At 42.5% G+C, this 22,615-nt stretch overlaps 1 protein-coding gene across 2 annotated transcripts in view; it reads right to left on the bottom strand.

Annotated features, from left to right (window-relative positions):
* The window catches only part of NOP14 (NOP14 nucleolar protein), a 1,083,467-nt gene that overhangs the window by 288,295 nt on the left and 772,557 nt on the right, over window positions 1-22,615 (bottom strand). For both annotated transcript variants that reach the window (XM_044062921.1, XM_044062920.1), the window contains one exon: window positions 14,590-14,737. In XM_044062921.1, the coding sequence (XP_043918856.1) occupies window positions 14,590-14,737 (148 nt within the window). The remainder of the gene's footprint in view (window positions 1-14,589; window positions 14,738-22,615) is intronic.

Genomic DNA, 22,615 nt, shown 5'->3' with positions numbered 1-22,615 from the left:
GGCTAAAGCTTTCGACACAATACCCCACTCTGGCATCATAGACAAGCTCAACAGCTTAAATGTAAATCCATATGTCACAGGATGGGTGGCAAACTGGCTAAAGGATAGAACCCATAAAGTCAAAATCACTGGAGTCATGTCAGACTCAAAGCCAGTGACAAGTGGTGTCCCACAGGGCTCTGTCCTGGGACTCCTCTTGTTCAGCATTTATTTCTCAGATGTGAAAGCAAACATGGGAGGGTTGTGGCTGACAAAGTTTGCAGATGACTGCAAACTAGGCGCCATAGTCGATACACCAGCTGACACGTACTTCCTACAGAAAAGGCCTCACTGAAACGGACAACTGGTGCCGGAGTCATGGCCTTAAACTAAATGCCAAAAAATGTATAGTCATCCCCTTTAGGAAAAACAAAGTGCCCACAAATTATCACATAGGCGGTAACCCACTGAGTACGGAAAAAGTAATCAGAGACCTGGGGACCCAAGTCGATAGTGACCTCTCATTTGACACCCACGTTGCCAAAGTGGTTAGAAAGACTTTCTACCTTGCCCACCTCATCATGAAGGGATTCACATCCAGATCAAAGGAGGTCATTGTGCCCCTGTACTCCTCCCTTATCAGGCCCATGATAGAGTACAATGCCCCATTTGGTATGTACCTCACCTGGCACTTGCAACAGCTAGAGAGACCCCAAAAGTACCTCACCAAGAGGATCAAGGGTCTCCAACATATGTCATATGCTGCCAGACTAAAGAAACTCCAACTCTATTCAGTAGCATACCGCCTACTCAGAGGTGATCTGTGCCCGACGTACAAGGCCATGTCCAATCAGGAATTGATGGACATGCTCCACCTCAAAAAATCCAAATCCATCAGAACCACGAGAGCTAAAGATTTGAACCTCAGCACAAATATGAATAGGACATGCTGGAGGGACAGATTCATAACTCAGAGGCTTCCCATACTCTGGAACAGAATCCCAGTTCATGTTAGGCAGAGCCCCTCACTGACTCTCTTCAAGAGAAATATTGACGAGTGGATGGGAGATCGTAGGTTTACCCCAGGGGTCATCTCTGTGTCACTACTAGACAGAGGCACAGTAAACTAATTCTATTATGTAAGGGGGTCTTCACTGTCACTACTAGACAGAGGCACAGTATTCTAAATCTATTCTGTACACTTTTGTACCATTACATGGGGTGGTGAAAGCCACATCACTATGGCTAGGCTTATAAATGCCCCAGGGCAGATAGCCTAGTACCAAACTATGAAACTATGAGCTGACCCTCTAATATACTGATTCCTAATCCTATCCATCCTAATCACACCAAGTGCAAATCTTAACATCTTTAACTCTGCCACATCCAGCTCTGATTCCGGCCTTTTTGTCAATACCACTGTCTCCAACCCATATAACATAGCTGGTCTCACTACCCTCTTGTAGACCTTCCCTTTCACTCTTACTGGTACCCGTCTGTCACAAATCACTCCTGACACTCTTCTCCACCCATTCCACCCTGCCTGTACTCTCTTCTTCACCTCTCTTCCATATTCACCATTACTCTGAACTTTTGATCCCAAGTACTTAAACTCATCCACCTTTACCAACTCTACTCCCTGCATCCTCACCATTCCTCTACCCTCCCTCTCATTTACACACATATATTCTGTCTTAGCCCTGCTGACCTTCATTCCTCTGCTCTCTAGTCTCCATCACCATCTCCACAGACCTCTCCAGTCTCTCCTCAACCTGATTCCTACTCTCACTACAGATCACAATGTCATCTGCAAACATCAAAGTCCACGGGGCCTCCTGTCTTATCTCATCTGTCACCCTGTCCATCACCACAGCAAATAAGAAAGGACTCAGAGCTGATCCTTGATGTAATCCCACCTCCACCTTAAAATGATCTGTCACTCCCACTGCAGTCCTCACCACTGTCACACTACCCTCGTACATATCCTGTACCACTCTTACATACTTCTCTGCCACTCCCGACTTCCTCATACAATACCACAATTCTTCTCTAGGCACCCTGTCATATGCTTTCGCCAAGTCTACAAAGACACAATGCAACTCCTTCTGACCTTCTCAGTATTTCTCCAATAACACTCTCAGAGCAAACATTGCATCTGTAGTGCTCTTTCCTGGCATGAAACCATACTGCTGATCACTAATCATCACCTCCCTTCTTAACCTAGCTTCTACTACTCTTTCCCATAATTTCAAGCTGTGACTGATCAATTTTATCCCTCTATAGTTACTGCAACTCTGCACATCACCCTTATTCTTAACGATAGGTACCAAAACACTTTTTCTCCACTCCTCAGGCATCCTCTGACTTACCAAAATTTCATTAAACAATCTATTTAAAAATTCCACTGCCATTTCTCCTAAGCACCTCCATGCTTCCATTGGTATGTCATCTGGGCCAACAGCCTTTCCATTCTTCATCCTCTTCATAGCTGTCCTTACTTCCTCCTTGCTAATCTGTTTCACTTCCCGATTCACTATCCCCACATCATCCAACCTTCTTCTCTCTCATTCTCTTCATTCATCAGCCTCTCAAAATACTCTTTCCATCTACTCAACACACTCTCCTCTCTTGTGAGTACCTTTCCCTCACTATCCTTTATCACCCTTACATGCTGAACATCTTTCCCAGCTCTGTCCCTCTGTCTAGCCAATCGGTACAGGTCCTTTTCTCCCTCTTTAGTGTCCAATCTCTCAAACTCTCCATATGCCTTATCCTTAGCTTTCGCCACCTCTCTCTTTGCCATGCGTCTCATCTCCTTATACTCATGTCTACTTTCTTCATCATCTGTCACAAAAAACTTTAAATCTGCCTGAGCAGCAGTTCCAGGACTAATCAATAACCCACTTCAGTTCATGAAGATGTGCATGTGGTCAAAGGTGTGTCAGCCTCCTGAGGGGTCACATCAGATGCCTTGGCTAAGCAGGTTCCTCACCAACATAGGCAACCTTGAGCCCTACACTTAATACAGTTATTAATTTTTGTACATAAGATGTACAAAACCATATGCTATAAAATAAGCACTAGAAAAGGTAAGTAAATTTCCCACTGTGGTATTTACCTGCAACATTTGGCTTCAGGTTGATGCAACCTACCTACTCAAGAGGCTCAACAAACTGCAGCAAAATAAATAACTAAATAAATAATTGAAGATGGTGCTGGTCAAAGTCCCTATACTTGATACAGTTATTAACCTTTGTACTCGACATCTAGAAAGCCATATACTGTACAAGCAGTACTAGAAAAGGGTAAGAAGATTCCCCAGTGGTGTACGTATCTGCAAGCTTTGGTATCAGGCCAACACAACAGACTGATGGAGCAAACAGCTTGCTCAAGATGCTCAGCAAACGAGGTCAAAAAGGACCTAAAGATGGTACTGGTTGATGTTCCTTCACACCACCAATGCCTTTATGTTAGTAGGGGAGGGAGTCCCCCAGGCCTGAAGAGGGAAGATGAAAGCTCTGGTATTCCAGCCGAACATCTGGCTCCTGCTGGAATGAATCCTGTGAAAGTGAATTACAAGGATCATTAGGAGTTTCAGCTCGTGTGCAAGTGTTTTTTGACAAAATGAGATTATGTTTTTTTGCAAAGAGTACATGGAACACATCTTGGGGAGGAAGTGTTAGGTTTGAATACTTTTATAAACATTTCTCTGTACCCGAATCTGAGATCACAATTAAGTGCTGATGTCTAGCTAGCTGGTGCAATTATTTGGGGAGAGGTTTCCTTCTGCTTCAGTGTGCAGTGAGTTATGCCCCTGCATGCAATGTTCTTTAAGTATGTGTGCAGTTGTCCTGGGTTCCCTTTGAGTGAATGAATGAACGAATGAATGTCAGAAATGTAGATTTCAATTTATGTGCTTTTCAGGAAGTTAGACCCATGTATCTATTCATAACAAAAGATAATGGAGATGTGCTCATAAAAGGAATTTCTGCTTATTCACTAACTTGCCTTCTCTACCTAAAAGTAACTGGCACAAAACATTTAAAGAATTAGCAAAACAGTGAAAGTGTGCCAAGTGTCACTACAGGAGCCACCTATTATGATTGGCATAAAGAACCAGGAAGGCAGGAACCAACATGCCCTCTCTCATCATAATTAGTAGTGCATTTGTAATACATGACTGAGTGGGAAGGTCAAATGAAACAGAAAGGAAATCCATTATTAGTCTTATCAGCCACTGGCAGATATATATTTTATCTGTTAAATGAGACAGCCATGAAGACAACAGGAGTAGTGCCCGACTGGCTTGACCCAACAGCTGGCATGAGTTTGTTATGGGAAAGTTGCTCAGCTGACCAACCATACATCATCACTACCACCAAACACCATTTTCTACATGGGGTCAGGCTGTCGTGTCAACTGTCCCCATCTCTCTCTTGATTCAATGCCACTCTTCTACCTACTTCAACAGTCATGCTCGAGTGTCACAGGTCTTCTCTCATACAATCTATCCATCTCTTTGCTGGATGCCCTCATTTCCTTTTGCTTTCTTTCAGTCTTGCCTAGTCTTCTACTTTTCTGCATATGTGCCCAAAACACCGTAATCTGTTCTCTGACTAGTTATGCAATTGGAGATACTCTGGCTTCTGCTCTGATGCCCTCAGTTCTTCACCTTTCTCATAGTGGGCTCCTGCCACTCATTCAGGCACTTCATCTCCATCACCTCTAGCTTCCTAAGCTGCTCTGCCCTTGACTGCCTAGGTTTCCATACCATACAGTCGTACTGGTCACACCACTGTTTTGTACACCTACCTTTCCAGCTTCTTTGGCATTCTTCTGTCATACACCACCCCTGCCACTCTGTGCCAGCTGGCTGCACCTCCTCTGATTCTAGCTTTGATCTCCTTATTCAGATGTCCCTTCTCATCAACCACCACTCTCAGATACTTGAAGCTATTAACCCTCATTACCTTCCACTCTATCTCAGTTCTCAGCCTCTTCTGATTTCCCTCATTTGCTGCCATTGCCACTACCTCATCTGTACTCAGTTTCATCCCATGTGCCTTCAAGTTCATTCCCTATACTTTGCTGAAGTTCTTTCTCACAGACTCCCTGTAGTGTCACATTATCTACATACAGCAACTTTGTTGATCTGTCCCTTCCAACCAATTTTTTGATGTAGACCATCACCAGTATGAACAGTACTGGGCTAAGAGCTGAACCCTAAAACACACCCGCTCACACTAGGAATCCCTCTGCAAGACCGAACACTGTTTGTACTTGAGTCATTGCGTCCTTCTACATGGCCTGCACTAGATCTACTAATGTGTCTAGGACTTCGAACTACAGCAGGACTGTCCAACACATCTTTCTTGGGACTTTGTCATATGCTTTCTCCAAGTCTAGGAATGCCCAGTTGAACACCTTCCTCATCTCTAGCTTCTTTGCAACTATCTGTCTCAGTTGAACACCTTCCTCATCTCTAGCTTCTTTGCAACTATCTGTCTCACTGCAAACATTAGGCTGGTTGTGCTGCATCCTGATCTGAATCTGAACTGCTCAACGCCCATCTTACTTTCTACTACTCTACATTTCTGTTTATCAGTTATCCTCTTCCAGAACTTTCAGGCAATGTGACAGGAGTGTGATACCTTTGTACTCCTCACAGTTGTGGATGTCCCCTCTGCTGCTGTACATTGGGATTAGTATACTTATTCGCCAGTCATCTGTGATATACCTTTCTCTCCATACTGCTTTGGTTAGTTCAGGAGCCATTTCTCCCCTATCTCATCCCACATCCTGATCATATCTGCTGGGATCTCATCTAAGCCTGCTGCTTTCCCTGACTTAATTTTCCTTAGAGCTGTTCTGACTTCTGCTATAGTGGGCTCCTCTTCTTTCACTGTAGCCTGTTTCAAGGGCAGTACAGATTCTGTGGGATTTTCTTCATTCAGAAGCTACTGAAAGTACTCCTTCCATCTGCCTTTGATTTTCTGTGGACTAGTGAGTAGGTTGTTACTGGCATCTCTTATGGAGGATGATTACCTTTCTTTATCTTTCTATCTTTGCCTTGCAAGCTGATAAGAGTTTCTATCGACCACATATAACCTAAGGTAAATACCACCCTAATCCATGTAGTATCATAGATAATTTCGATTAAGCAATTTAAAAATTATCAGCCCAAAATTTAAAATAAAGTGTTAATTTTGTTCCTTAACGTTTAAACAGAAAAAAGACAGTACGGAAAAATACATTATTTACACTATTACAAAATGGATTGTAAATATTTATAGAAAGGCATAAGACTGAGTTATCTTTGGCTGAACTCATCTTGACATTTTTAATTTACTTCCATAGATTTCTGTTTTTCAATATCTAAAATGCAAAACCTAATTTAGTTTTACTATTTTTTGTCACATAAGACAGAGACAGAAAATGACGTTTTGCCTAAATATTACAAAAGCATGCAGCTAACCCTGGGATTTCCATTTAAATGAAAACCATGGATGAGTCTCCCCTTCTCTCAAGGAATTGAATGTTTCCCTTTGTGATGCCCATGCTCTGGCCCATTAATCAAGGAGCCTCAATCCTCACCACTAACACCAGTGAGGAGCGTCCATATAGGGAAAGGATAATAAATACACACACAGTAAAGTACAATTTCCCTTAAGAGCACACAGAGATCACAGTCAGTCTGGGGCTGGTTTCTTCTCCCTTTCTCTCCATGTCCCCAATAAGACTCCCCACTGGCACAGTTATAGGGTGCAGACTTAAGCCTAGTGGGCAAGCTAAAACCTCCAGCACCCTCTCTGTCCAACCAGTGCTTTGTGTCCCTGCCTAAATAGCTGACACACACACTTTGAAATAAGAGTTGTATACAACCACACAGACACTCCTGGGGAAGGCTGGCACAGGTTCTCCAGCTGTGCCCCATTTCTGCCCAGTCTAAAAGGCAGTACCAGCTGCCACCACCCACTAATATCAACTACTCAAAGGCCCTTCAGAAAGGGTGTCCAATTATTACTGTGCAATATTATTATCCAAATGATAAGTGTGCCTGAACAGTCAAGGCTTACTAGAGTGACTTGGTACAGTATCACTATATATATGCAATGTACTCTAGAGCTTAAATTAACTCTACATAAAACAGCCACAGTTGAAAGGTTTAAAATATTTAATAATTAATAATAAAAAAACAAGACAATACTTCTTACTACACAGTGCTAGTCAAGAGTTCAGAGATCCCAGAGAAATACTGAAAATAATATCACAGAAAAATACTTAGTCTAATCTTCCTAATTCCTAGCTACTTCTAAGAGAAAATACACTTCTAAATAACTTGCATTTAGAACAAAACAGTGCTGCTGATGTTGGATGTTCTCAAGACAAAATGCTCTGAGCTGTCTGATTCTCTCTCTTTAAATTGATAACACAGAGCTGCTTCACATGACATCGTTCTTCACACTTCTCTGGTGTTTCCAGGCTAACAGAAACTACATTTACATTCCTTACACCTGGTCAGAAACCAGAGCAATAAAGGACATTTATACACACAAATTCTAGCCATTAACTCTGGTCTTAAAACAATAGGCAGGATGCCTCCCTCTAGACATATCGGTTCTGAATTCTGACATCAAAGACAGTCATAAAATGCTGGACTTAGCTTTCTTACAGCAAAGTGCACTGTCAAATTTTTGCAGTTCAATATCCAATGCAGTCTTTTCACATTTAAGAGAACAAGCCTGTGGCTTACATTAATATTTACAAATGACAGAATTATCTACAAAATTCTATCTGGCTAGGCTGGCAGCCTTCACCTATCTTCATACCCTTCAAAAGCCCTGGTGGGCCCAACGCAACAGTAACAGACATATATACTCCAAACTGCAACTGAATTTGTAGTGAGCTGACCACATATACCACAATTTCACATCAACATTCACACATTCTACCCCAAATGACAGCAAGATTTAACTCACAAATCTGACTAGTGTAAAAGCATGAAGTAGCATCGACACCTCAGAGACAGAATCTGCATGCTCAAATTCACTCTTCGCTTAAGCCAAATACAGATGCCATGCTGAACTAATTAGCAGCAGAGTGTGTAATAAATGGAACATGCTATCTTTGTAGTCGGTGAAGAAAAAAGTTATGTTCTTACCATAACGTTCTATCTGTGTTGTCGATCTTCATTCATTCTTGACAGTTAGGTCTTGGTTCCATCCTTGGTGCCAACTCGGTCATTGTAACAAGCCAGAAACTCTCGAGCTAAGGCTATCCATAGTGCCTCTCTTCCCCCTCCTTTCAGATCGAGTTTGCCTGTAGAAATAAAAAGCAGAAGCTTTGTCTGAGCAACTGCTCTACTACAAAATCAGGACTAGTTCTGAACCTCCAGGAGTCTTTGGAGGGGGTAGGAGGGTGGGATGTCAAGAATGAATGAAGATCGACAAGACAGATGGAACGTTATGGTAAGAACACATCGTTATCTGATGTTGTCAATCTTCATTCATTCATGACAGTTGGGAAAGAGTCCCTATCTACTTTATGTCCCGGGAGGTCCTATGGAAGGATATTCCCGAGCATCACAGAGTCAAAGAATGCTCTTCCCCTGGAGATCAGATCCAATTTGCAATGAGTGATAAAGGTACGAGGGGTAGCCCACGTAGCTGCTGTGCAAATGTCATCCATGGAGGCTCTAGAATGAAAGGCCACTGAAGTGGAAACTGATCTGGTAGAATGAGCTTTGACTTTAGTTGATAGACTCATTTTATTTTGCTGATAAACAAAGGTGATGCAATCTCTCAACCATTTTGATAAGGTGACTTTGGAAACTGCTTTGCCTAGTCGAGTACCTGAAAGAGACGGAAAAAGTTGGTCTGATTTTCTGAATGGTTTTGTTCCAAGTAAAAACATAATTGTCTGTGTACATCCAACAAATACAAAATATTCTCCTTTGCTTGAAAATTTCGGGAAGAAAACTGGCAGGCAATGGATTGATTAATATTTGAGTCTGAGACAACTTTGGGTAGAAAGGACGGGTTAGTCCTAAGGGATACTCTCTATGAAAAATGATGTATGAGCGCTTTAAACACAAGGCCTGCAATTCTGATATTCTCCTGGCTGAAGTGATGGCAACCAGGAATAAGGTCTTCCAAGATAAAAATTTGACATCACAGATGGCTCCTGGCTCAAAGAGCTGATGGATCAAAGTTTGTAAGACTAACGTAAAATTCCAAGGTTCAATGTGCTTGTTAAATGGTGGCTTTAAATGCATAACTCCCTTTAGGAAGGTTTAGCAGAAGCAGTGAGATATCAAGGAAAAATCATCAAAGCCATTATGGAAATTTGAAACACTCAATGAACTCTGATAGTAGAAGCTGTCTCTCCCAAATGGAGTAAAGTTGATAAATATTCCAACACCTTATTAATAGAGGTTGAAAAGGGGTCACCTCCTTCTCCTTGAGACCAGATCACAAATGTGTTCCATTTACTAAGATAAAGTTTCCAGGTGGACGGTTTATGGGAAGCCAGAAGTATCTTTTGTACTGGGGAAGATGGATTATTCTGGCTGGCAATTACTGGAATTGTAGGTACCAAGCGGTCAGTTTGAGACTTGGTAGGTTGGAATGGACCAGCCCCTAAAGATGAGACAGCAGTCCTGGAGTTGGGTCCAGAGTCCACGGACAGTGAACTAGGTGAGGCCATAGAAAGGGGAACCAGACTTGACGGGGCCAATAGGATGCAATAAGGATCACTTTACTTCTCAACCATTGCACTTTTTTCAAAAACTGGGGTACTAGGGGAAAAGGAAGAAGGGCATAAAGTAGTCCAGGGGCTAAACATGCAGAAGAGCATCTCTCGAGGACTCCCCCTGGGGGGGGGGGGGGTTAGGGCGAAGTAGCTGCTGCATTTGTGGTTCATGCGAAATGCAAACAGATCCGGAGTTGGGTCCAGAGTCCACGGACAGTGAACTAGATGAGGACATAGAAAGAGGAACCAGACTTGACGGGGCCAATAGGATGCAATGAGGATTACTTTACTTCTCAACCATTGGACTTTTTTCAAAAACTGGGGTACTAGGGGAAAAGGAAGAAGGGCATAAAGTAGTCCAGGGGCTAAACATGCAGAAGAGCATCTCTCGAGGACTCCCCATTGGGGGGGGGGGGATTCGGGTGACGTAGCTGCTGCATTTCTGGTTCACGGGAGATGCAAACAGATCACAGCAAGGCTGACCCCAATGACGAAAGATCTCCATCACTACTATGGAATTGAGAGACCATAAGTGAGGCAGGAGAATGCATCTGCTCAGTTTATCCGCAATCATCTTGGATTTCCCTGGAATGTGCACTGCTATCAGAAAGTGGTTGTAGGTGATCACCCATTGCCATACTCTCATGGCTTTCCAGCATAACGGACAGGATCTGGTTCCTCCCTGTTTGCTGATGTACCAGAAGAGCGACATGTTGTCTGACTGGATAGCAACTGTCCCCGACGGAAGGGCAAACTGGAATGCTTGCAACGTTAAAAGCACCACCCTCAGTTCTAGTACGTTGATATGCAAATTGGCCTCTAAGGAGGACCAAGTGCCTTGGACTGTCTTTCCCTGAAAATGTCCCCCATGGGATGCATCTGTGGTCACTATGGCCTTGGGCTGAGGGGGTGAAAAAGGGCAACTTCATAACTCCTCTTCTGCCTTTATCCACCAATTCAGATCCTGCTTGCATCACTTTGTTATGTGGATTGGATAAGACATGGGTTGGTTAACAGAGAACACTGTGACACTAAGAGCCACTGAAGCAGCCTCATGTGGAACCTTGCCAGGGGAACTAGAGTGATTCTCGCTGCCATTGACCCTAGTAGCTGTATGATTAAGCGAGCTGGGACTATGTCATGAGAGAGTATCACTTGGTGCTTTGATCTTAACCTTTGTAGTCTGTGAAGAGGTAGAGCAACCACACAGGATCTCATGACAAATGTCGCTCCAATGAATTCTATGCTTTGAGTGGGTGCCAGTTTTGACTTTTCTTTGTTTATTGAAATGCCTAAGAACTCTACCAGTTCTAGAATGTAGTATAAAGCATGAAGCAGTAGATGCCTGGTGGAGGCGGTACGGAGCTTATCGTCTAAATATGGAAACACCCCGAATCCTTGCACCCTCAGATGAGCTCCTACCACTGCCATGCATTTGGTGAACACCCTGGAGGCTGTGGTGAGACCAAAGGGTAGTGTGCAAAATTGGTAATGACTTGCTCCCATTCAGAAGTGGAGGTATCTTCTGGTGCGCTTGTCCACTTTTATGTGGTAATACACATCCTGAACATCTATCGAGCACATCCAATCATCTTTCTCCAGAAAGGGAAGGATAGACAAAATTCCGGATGGTCACGGTTCAGTTTGTCTGACAAATTTGCTCAAGATACTGAGGTCTAGAACTGGCCTCCAGTCCCCTGTCTTTTTTGGAACTAAAATGAATCTTGAGTAAAATCCGGATCCTACTTGGTCTGATGGGACTGTCCGGATGACTTTTTTTGGGCAGCTTTTGAATTTTTTGAGCTGCTGCGTCCCTCTGACTGGGTGGAACGTCGGGGATTCGCCTTTGTGGCTTTGGATAAAGACTGAAGGGGATATGGTAACCTTCGGTAATTATTGTCTGCACCCAGGAATCTGAAGTTATTGAATGCCAGGCTAAGTGGTGCAGAGAGAATCTTCCCCCAACTGCCTCCAGAGGTAAGCAATCCTCAGGAGCACTGACAGGGGTGCCCAGAGAAAGAAACTCTGGAGCCCTAGTTATGCGGGCCCCTCTGCCACGGGAGGGGCATCTTCCTAGTTCTCCCCTCTGTCCTGGGGAGAAAACTCCCCATGTGTCCTGAAAAGGCCCTTGAGTTTTCCTGACCCACATCCTTCCACTCCTCTATTTCCTGGAATAGGGTCGTTGAGGAGTGGAGAAACATACTCCCACAGCAGAAAGGGTCTTTCCATCCTCTTCACACCTGGCTAATGTGTCTAACTTTTGGGCCAAACAGTGAGGAAACATCAATGGGAGCATTGACGAAGGAAGATTGAAGGGGTCGGCGAAGTCATACAAGTGCATGCAGGAGTGATGTCTCATGACAATGCCTGCACCCACTGCTCTGGCCACCCCTTCAGTTGTATGTGCAATCAACCACATGAACGAGTTAGACATGAATTTTAGGGTCGCAAGCTGGGAGGGAACCTTATCACGTACCTCAAACACTGCGCCTGTTAGGGTTCCTGAGAGCTCAGTGATCAGGTCCGTTTGAAGACAGGTGAAATGTTCCAAATAATTCAACGACCATATGGCAAAGGTCATTGAAGCATAAACCTGCTTCCCTAATCTGTCCAATGTCAGACTCTCAATTTGGAGGATGGACAGTAGGACTCTCCTCTGTGAGTTCCTTCTTTGAGACTGCTGCCATCACCATAGCACCTACCGCTAAACACTTGGACTAATGGGGTTGATACTCTGGGGGAGAGAGAATTTTGTCAGGTCTCTGGCGAATTGGCTCAACAGTGTCAGATTAGCTTGACTAACTCATCTACAGTTGGGGTCACCCCAAAAGTAGAAAGTCAGGAAGACTGGGCACGGAAAGCCTGCAAGAAGACAGATTCCTCGAAGGAGGGGTTGGTGGACTTCCAGTCATCCCTTTGCTTTAAGATTTCTAGGATGTCTCCAAGGGGTGACTGTGGGGACCCTTCCCCTTCATTGTAATCTGTATCCTCGGTGAAAGATTCTTCCAGAGAATCAACATGCTTCCTCTTGCACAATCTCAATTGGCTCATCAGAGGGGAGGTCCGAGGAGGACTCCAAGGAGAGGGTACCCTGTGGTAGGGCATCTTGCTGTAAAGCAACAGGAACCATAGGCAGCACAGTGGAAAAAATTGGTACCGTGCTAGGGATTCCGGAGCCGGCAGCCAAGTTACGGTCCCATGGGTGGGTCGGCACCACTGAGCAGAGGTCCACAGAGTGGGTTCCGGAACCAAGGTGAGATCCACCATCGGTACCGAAGAAACTGGCAAAGGAAGAGGCGTCGGCATCAAGGGCTAAAAATGGAGAGATTGAAGGAGGAAGATAAGATGGAGTCCGTGAAGAAAAAAACCTCGGCTCTGGATGGGAGGGAGGTCCTAGACAGGGTTGGAAAACCTCTGGCCACCAAGAACTGATCCAATCTAACTACATCTAGCTCTGAAAAGCTCCTGATGGAATGAATAGACATCCCAGAGAAAGATTCTGGATGATCAATAAAGGGACTGAGCTGCTGACCAACAAAGGGGTCAATTAATGGGGAATATCAAGTCCTGGCTAGGGATTTGACCTTTGGCACTGTGGTCAGTTGACCAAAAGCTTGTGTTGGAGAGGAAGTGACCAGTTTTACAACGGAAACTATTATTTGTTCCAAGAGGGTCTGAGGTACTGTAGAAGAGGTCGGCACTGTGGTAACTTTAGTCGGTTCAATGAGAAGAGACAGCACCGTGGAAGGGGTCGTAGACTCCGGTGCTGATTTCGATTGTTTAGACTTCAGTTTTGTGGAAATATGGCCTTTGGATGATTTTGGTTCCTGATATTGAGGAGATGCTGGAAATGAGTGGCTCCTCTTTTTCGCTTCTTTTTTTAGGAGTCTTTGACATCTCTGCCTCAGATAAAGCCTATGAAAAGGGGGTTTTTAACAACTCCTTAGAATCAACTTTTTTGATGCTCTGCAAGGGTCTGGGCACTAAAACCCTTACAAGGTTTGCATAGAGACTGAATTTGTAAGTCTGGTACCCCCACACAATAAACGCAAGAAAGATGCCCATCGGACTTGGGCATCTTTCTGCCACATTTCTCACATTGCTTAAATCCAGTTGTAATTTTCTGTTTTTCAGCCATTGTTAGGTAAATAACAAAAAGTAATGAACAGCCGTTCACATGATCTCTCTCACACACACACACACACACACACACACACACACACACACACACACACACACACAAAATCGGAGCAAGTTGAAGATTTTTTTTTTTAAAGCATACCAACAATGGTAGCTAGAGAAATACCCAGAAGGGTAAAGAAGAAGACAGAAGAAAGGGGGAAAAATACCAACAATGATATTTAAGAATTACAAGAGGTTAAAAGGGAAGGGAGGGGCCTATACCAACTATGGTAATGAAGAAATACCAAATAGGTAAAAAAAAAAAATAGGTAAAACAGTACTCGTACACTAATTTGGTAATATAATATAAAATGACCAAGAAATATTAAACAGGGGAGCTATACAAAAATAAATACATTGAGAAATATATAGAAAAATAAAGCACTTAGATTGAGAGCATGGCCTGATGCTTCTTGAAACTCTACGCAGCAAATGAGATCTGAAGGGAAGAGAGGCACTATGGTAGCCTTAGCCCGAGAGTTTCTGGCTGGCAGGAGCTTGTTACAATGGCCAAGTCAGTTCTGAGGACAGAACAGAGACCCAGCTGCCATGAATGAATGAAGATTGGTAACATCAGATTTAATTTTACACTGGTGTTAAATACAGACAGGCAACGGTGTACCACAATTAAAACAGATAAATTAATATGCTGTCTCTGCTGACAAATAAAACTTGTACCTGCAGTTGTTGTGGGAACTGGTCCATGGGTAGGTGCTGGGAAATTAGAGTCCTGATAGGCTGCATTATTTCATGGAACGCTGGTAATGATCCATAGAGTACAATACACCTTTTGATCAAATCCAAGCTCAGTGCTACACAAGACAACCTAAAAAATGTTCACAATGCATGTAAAGCTCAAGAAACAGAAAAAAAAAATTCAAGCATTTTTAAAGATGAATGGTAAAATAGTTTGCTACAAATCACAAATACATAAAGACTGCCATCAGTGAGGAATCCAGGAATACAGGCTGCCACATTACTTGACTACGACATCACTCTCCGCAACTTTTCGCTCTTCAGGATTTTGAAAGGACTACCCCCTCCATCTTACAAAATTTGTAATGAAAACATGATTTTCATCATGCAGTACACAAATAATGAAACAATTACTGTATTATGAGAAGAAATGTCCTTTGAGTTGCATCAGTCATCCAAGTGCTGGCACAAGAGATAACCTAACATTTCCCCTGTTAAAAGTATGTGGATTTGATGAGTAGCGTCAATATGACGTTCTCAAAATATTTAACCTACTGTTGCTGTCTTTTAAGGCATGGAATTTTCATTGATAGGAAAGATGACAAGTTTCAGTGTACTTTGTCTCTGCTTAGAATTACTTCCAACTCGGTCCAAACATTCATTATGAGCACATGACTATGACAGTTATAGATTAGCTACTCATCTCTAAACAGCCACCTACCTCCCTTTTTTTTTTTTTTTTTTTTTTTTTCTAAATAAAGCCAAAGATCCTGGTAAACAGAAAATCACATTATACCACCAGAAAAAATACCACACTTATTTAAAACATTTTAGAATTCCCAGCTTGTTTCTGAGCAAATTAATCCCATAAATCTTATTTCCAACATCGTTAATATGGAAATTAATATTCTGTTGTTCAGGCATTCCCCTTTTGTACAGATCTCCTTTCAGTTCACAAGAATACATACCATAAAAATCAGAATGCTACGGAGTGTGGCCATCCACTTACAAACACAACCCCTACCCATGAAAAGATAATCTTAATCACTTCCTCCCTCATACTGTACCTGTCCCACCCTAGCTCGTCAGACTCCCTTACATCAGACTTAATCAGTCACTGGGAAAAAAAACATTCCATGGATTTAACAAGGATTTTCTAAAGCAATTCTCTTTCATCATCTCAGTCCCATATCTACCCCCTTAACATGCCAGACATACAGTCTTCTATATGCTCCATCCATTTCTTTGAGCTTTGCAGACCAATAAACCACATCCCTACTGTACTGCTATGATTTATGCTGTGCAAATTTTGGGCTGCATCTCTGTGCTTGTATTTTTCTATGCTCTGATCACTACCCTTCTCTGAACTTTCTCCACCAACCAAACAACATTTTTCAAAAAACCAACAAAAAACAACAATAAAAAAGGTGAAATACTAAATAATATCACATTAACAGCAAGTGCTTTGGTCTTCTCAATAAAATAGACTTCTGTAGATTATACTGCACATTATCACACTCACTAACAACTTTATCCACTATTACGATACTATTCCTCCAATTGCATTAATGTTTCAAAGGTCACACTTTTAACATACATTTATATTAACAGCTTCATTAAGCCCTGACTTTACTTAAAAATAAATAATAATTTGCAACTTTAATTTTTTGACCTCTAATAGTGTATCAATATCTCAATCTGCAAGTCCTACATCAACAAATCCAATACAGAAAACATTCTTTCTGCATTTTGCTCATTCAATTTTATGTTATCACAATGCATTAATATTTCTTGTCTTCACACTGTGTGTGTCCATGTATCCCTACTTCTCAACATCTGATTAGTCTTTCCTATATAACATTTCTCACAACCTGCACACTGAGTGAAATAAACTGCATTTTTGGATATATAGTCAAAATATTCAGTGCTACCATATGTTCTCTTGTTGATATGACAAACAAATGGTCCATCAGCAATAAATCTGCAATACAAACAAACATAACACAAGTCCCACTTCTATCAGTAAAACCCTCATTCACATTACCTCTTTTTATAAATAGGTTCTTAAGATCTGTTGGGTCTTTTATTCACATATTACAGTGCATTATCCAAAACTTCTAATACATCTGGATATCTTTTAAAAATATTAAAATTATTCTTTAATGTTTAAAATAAATGAAGAAGATATGGAACAAGGTAAACGCCCAGTCCAAGCAGCAATAAATATAATAAAAGTGTAACAAAGGATTAGGGCATCAGTCTGATGAAACCGCAAGGTGAAAGCGCTAACTCTGGTACCTGCTGTAATAAAAGTTTTAACTTTTTGGACTTGCTGTGCTGACTGGAGGTTGATGAGATTTATAAGTGACATTTTATTCTATTACCTTTTAGAGCTGTGTTTCGCCCTAATCCTTTGTTACACTTTTATTATTCTTTAATGTTTGTTTAATGTTTGTTTAATGCTATAAGAATCAAAGGTGAAAGGCAGACACTTAAGTACTAGCAGTATTCATTTTCAGAACATCTCTGCCTAGAGGCAAAACAATCAGTGACAGAAGGCAAATTATCTTGTATTTTTACATAAATGTAACTTTTAAACTTCGCTATTAAAATGCATTACTGTACTCTTTGGTAAGTCATCCCTCCCAAGCAGCTACCACATTTTCAATGCACTCAGATGACCCAGTTTGTGATATGGCAACTTATCTGGACAGTGACCCAACTTTTGACCCACACATGTCTATTGTTGTAAAAAAAAGTCCTTCTATACTGCACAGCTTATAAACAAAGGGATTGTGTCAAGATCTAGGGATGTCATCGTCCCTCCAGTCATTACATATAATTGCCTTTTTGGCATGCATCTGTCCAGACATAAGCAACAACTGGAATGCCCACAGATATACCTTACTAAAAGAATACAAGGCCTAAACAACATATCCTACGTGGACCAACTCAAAAAACTCAAAGCTCTGTCACTATGCTCAGTATCCTACAAAATACTAAGAAATGACCTGCATCTGGCATACAAGGCATCCTACGACTGCTTAATGATGGATTTGCTGCACATAAGCAAATCAAGTGTCATCAGAAATACTCACTCTAGGGATCTAAGCCTCATCTACAACATCAACAGACAGGTTAGGATGGACAGGTATATCTCGCATAGGATACTGCTGCTGTGCAACAGACTCCCCATCAACATAAAACAAAGTTCATCCCTGTCCATATTCAACTGCAACTTATAACTATGGATGGGCAGCAGAACAATTACCCCAGGACTGCCCCCTGTGCTACTAATGGACAGCAGCAGCTCGTAAATGCTTTATCCCATGCATCGGTCTCCTCAAATTATCTATATTATGATCCCAGTTATTCTCATTAGGAGTAATATATAATTATTGACCACGAGATGGGTTAAAGGCCGATCTATAACCAAATGGCATATGGAATGAGTAGTATACAAGATGCCATGAACCCCAGAGCTTACAGGATCTTCCTTGCAGATAACTGGGGTCTGGTGGCTAGTTGAGAGAAGTAGGATGTCAGGAAAATTTGTTTTTTTGGTGTAAGGAATGCCATCTGGGATGCTATGTCCAGGCTTGCTCCCAGGAAGATAATCCTTTGGGTGGGCACCTGTTTGGATTTCTTTTCATTGATTATGTACCCTAGCGAGGTTAGTAGGATCTTTACAAAGGCCAGGTGTTTCAGCAGCTTTACCTGGCTGTCTGCCTGAATAACAACACACGAACACAGTTGAGTAAAAAGCAGAACACCTTTATCCAACACAAAGCTTTCGGGACAACTCTGTGTTGGATAAAGGTGTTCTATCTTCAGTATTTCTGTCAGCAATTCATCAATAATAACTATGTCTGCCTGAATAAGGCAGTTGTCTAAGTATGGGTAAATCTGGATATTTCTTTGCCTGCAAAAGGCAATGGCCAGAGCCAGACATTTTGTGAAAACTCTGGGAGCAGTAGATAAGCCAAAGGAAAGCTCAGAGAACTGAAAGTGCTGGTATCCTGCCCTGAAACTGACATATTTTCTGCATGATTCCCTGAAAGATCTAGGGTGGCTAGCCCAGCATCCTTGGAGAGCATGGGTAGCAGCTGCTGGAGGGTGAGCATTTTGATTTTTGGGATCACCAGGAAGGTGGTTAGAATGGATAGGTCGAGGATGGGGCACCAGGTGCCCTCTTTTCTGGGCGCCAGAAAAAGTCTGGAGTAGATTTTTCTGTAACTCTGAGCTTTTCTCCCCCGGCCTCCACTGAAAATGGGCTCTTTTAGGCCCAGTGGACTTATCCCAGTAAAAAATGCAATAAATAAATAAATAGAAACCTTGGCCTACCTGTTCTGCAGGAACGTGCTCTACTGCCCTCATAGAAAGCAGGGCAAGGATCTGCTTTTGAGCTTCTGCTCACTGGTTTGGAGGTAGATCTGGGATTTTGGGGTTGGAAGGGTGTGGAAGGAAAATTTGTAACCCTGAGACACTATGTTGAGAACCCAGTGGTCGCTGGTAATGATGGCCCAGGTGTTTGCGTGAAAGGAGAGTTTTCCTCCTAGGGGTAAGTGAAGGTGGGCAGAGGGAGGGGTGGGTGAGGTGAGTCATTGTCAGTTCTTACCATAAGGAGGTGGCTTAGAACTCCCTGGTTTTGAAGTGGAGGTAGTCCACTGCTTAGATCTCTGCATTCCCTGTGGCTGCTGTCTGGGGGAGGTCTGGTTCCCCGGGGCCTGTGCTGGAATGGCTTAGTGGGAACAGGAAAGAACCAATGCTTGGTGGGAAAATGCCTGCTGAACCTGGGTGGCTGGACCTGTAAGAAATCCTTAATTGTCTACACAGATTTTGCTTTTTCTTCCATCTTTTTTAAGACCTCTTCTGCCTTAGTGCCAAATAAGTTGTCTTTGTGCAAGGGGGCATCCAAAAATTTAGATTTGACATGGTCTGGGCAGGGGCTATTCCTTAAGCCATGCATTCCTTCTAATGACAGATCCACTGATTGCTGCCCTGCAAGAAGCTTCTAGCGCGTCAAAACCACAGTGCAAGGTATGTTTAGTTACTTGACTTGCAGAATGCATTAACTCTTGTAACTCTCTAGATTCTGCACAAGCAGGAAAGGAAGACATTTTTTGTTTGAGGAGTTCCAGGGTATGTTGCTGAAATTTTAGCATATGGAACTGACAAATAGTGCCCTGATAGCAAGAGTAGCTAAGGTGTATACTTTTTTACCCCATCTGTCTAGTGCTCGGGAATCCCTATCTGAGGGGGTGGGATTCTTAGCAGAGGTTGCTTTAATCCCTTTAGACCCTTGAGAAATTATCTCAGGGTCAGCAGTAGGATTTTTAAAAATAAATTTGAGTGAGTTAGGGACTCTATAGCACCGGTCTGGTTTTCTGGGTGCTGGAGGGAGGGTGTCAGGAGTCAAGGTGGATTCCAGGAAAACATCCTCCACAACATCCAGGACTGGGGGGATGGCCAAGGGTCTGTGCTGTGGAAGATCTAAGAATTCTCTAAGTCTCTTTTTAGACTGAGGGTAGTCTTGACTCCCCAATAGGAAATGCTCCCTTAAGGTATGAATGGTTTCCCCAAAGGAAAAATCCTCTGGGGGAGCGGCTAAAGGGATGGAGTCCTCTGCATCGGAATCCTCATAAGTAGAGTGGGGTTGCATGTCTTCATAGTCAGATGCATCAGAGTCATCGGACTCTTGTTCAGGCAAAACTACAGGGGACAGATCTCTTTTCCTTTTGGAGGGGGAAGCTTGGCTTGCCCTGATCAGCATAAGGTCTTCTGCCATTTTAAGAATTTGAGACTGAGGCAAGGAAGCAGGTACCTGAGATTGGGTTGTCAGTTTCCTGAGTGTGGTTCATACCCGGGGCATAAGAAAATCGATCGTTTTCGAAAGAACTGTAGTAGCAAAAAAAGATGGTTTGTGTTGAGAATCAGTAGTGCGAAGGATTTCCTCAGAAGCCGGTGCCTGCTCAGTGGCTCCGGACCCATCCAAGGTAGAGACGACTGCAGGATCCTTAGTCGAAGAAGAGTTTTGCGGCATACCGGACTCCGAAAGGTTTAGGTAGTGGCCTGCAAATCCAAAGAAGCGGGCATCAGGGGCTACAAAAGCGCCTCACTGAGGACTGGAGAAGTGATGAGCAGCTTAATGGAAGTGTCATCGGTAGGTTTGGACCTGTATGGTCTGTCTCTGTCTTTATCTTTACATTTTTTTCAGAAGATCTGCTGTCAGATGGCTTACCGAAGCCATATCGGAATTCGAGGAATGTAAGTGAAAATATCTAGCTACAATAAGGACCCGACGACAGACAGTTGTGGCATTGAACAAAGCACAGAAGCGACAACTAGGGACGTCGTGGTCTGGGCCTAAACAAGTGATGCAGTAAGAATGAAAGTCTGTCTCGGTGTGGTATTTGCTTTCCACAGGCGAGACAATTATTAACTTTTTCTGACATCGGTTAGTGCACAACAAACAGGATCCCCTATGGGGTACTTAGCTTTAGAAGATTTCAGCTTCACATCAGTAGCGACACTCAGGTAGCGTCTGACCGTCTGTTTTGGGCTCCACAGCAGAACAGGTGTAAAGGACAGAGACCACTGGAGTCTTAGAGCCAGATACTGCATGATGTCCCACAAACAAGTCACAGCATACAGACATGGAAGGCTGAGAGTCTAACAATAAGCACACGACAGCCTATATAGTACATAGTATAGGAGACTAACCCCCCTGTCAGAATACTACTGCAGAAATGCAGTTGTGGACACCAATGTCTGCTCCTTGCTCCACTTGAGAGTATGATGCACAACACTGGCATAAAAAATCCAATTCAATCTCTTACATTAAGCCTCCCTTACTCTGAACTGTACCATACAAAAAATAACAGTCGACACATTTGCCTGTTTTTTCTGCCAGCCTGTCACCACTAAGCCTTTTCCCTTACATTTACCTTTCTTCTTTCTTTAACAAGCATATGTATCTCCTTCCCCCTCTATAGATATATATATATATATATATATATATATATATATATACACACACACACATACATACATAAATAAAGATATATAGAGAGAGAACCAATTTCTCTTTCCCTTCCTATTAATGCTACTCATTCTCATCACTGGTCTTCACACCATATTGCCTGTTTTAAAGTAAATACCTCTCTGCCTCAAGGAGGAACTCGTACACAGAAGTTAGACCAAAGGGCGCAAGTCCCCAGAAATCCCTAGTTGATTTAATTAATTTAATCTCTCTATCCCCAACTCATACTGCCTACTCAGCACTCTGCAGTAAGGCTGTAAGTCATTTTATAATTTTTTTTGACAAGAAATAGCAACGGTCAGAGTATTGGGTCTGCAGAATGTAGTGGTTAACCTCTCTCACTCAGGGATTATCAGCCAACATATATACGGCATTCTACTACAGGAGTGCTATAATCATAGTGTCTGAGTTCTAAATAGCCCTCCTTACTACCTTTCCCAGCTACCCTTATGCTCCTCAATTTCACGTTTATTGGCCCTTCATCTCTTAAAGTGATGGTCTTTACCACAGTAATTTCCTGCTTGCTCTGCAGGTACAAATGCTGCTTGATATTCCAAACTATAATAGATGTACCTTTTACTGTAGCTATTGTTTTCCTTACAAAGAGCTCCTTCTTACCTGCGAAAGAAAATGTTGCCAACCAACCATTCACCTTCTGAAAACTGGTCAATCACTGTGCACATGTGAAAACCGACTGCCTACCACTACACACTGTAATTGCTTGGGTGATACTGCTATGCTTTCCTGCCACCCCCGTTGATCATTAGAGTTGCACACTCCTATCTTTACTTCACTGTAATGAATTCCCTTAGCTTCTTAAAAAAAATCTTCCCTCAAAGTAACAAAACTTAACACCTCCATGATGAAAATTAGTGATTTACATACTAACAAAATCTCACATCAATGCATTACATATTACTCTCATCTGAAAATGACAACTGCAACAGCATTGCCACACTTCTATAC

Source organism: Protopterus annectens, chromosome 2.part1, assembly GCF_019279795.1.
Source record: "Protopterus annectens isolate FY-2018-M chromosome 2.part1, PAN1.0, whole genome shotgun sequence".
NCBI classification, from domain to species: Eukaryota; Metazoa; Chordata; order Ceratodontiformes; family Protopteridae; genus Protopterus; species Protopterus annectens.
This window is presented reverse-complemented; position numbering and strand designations above follow the sequence as displayed.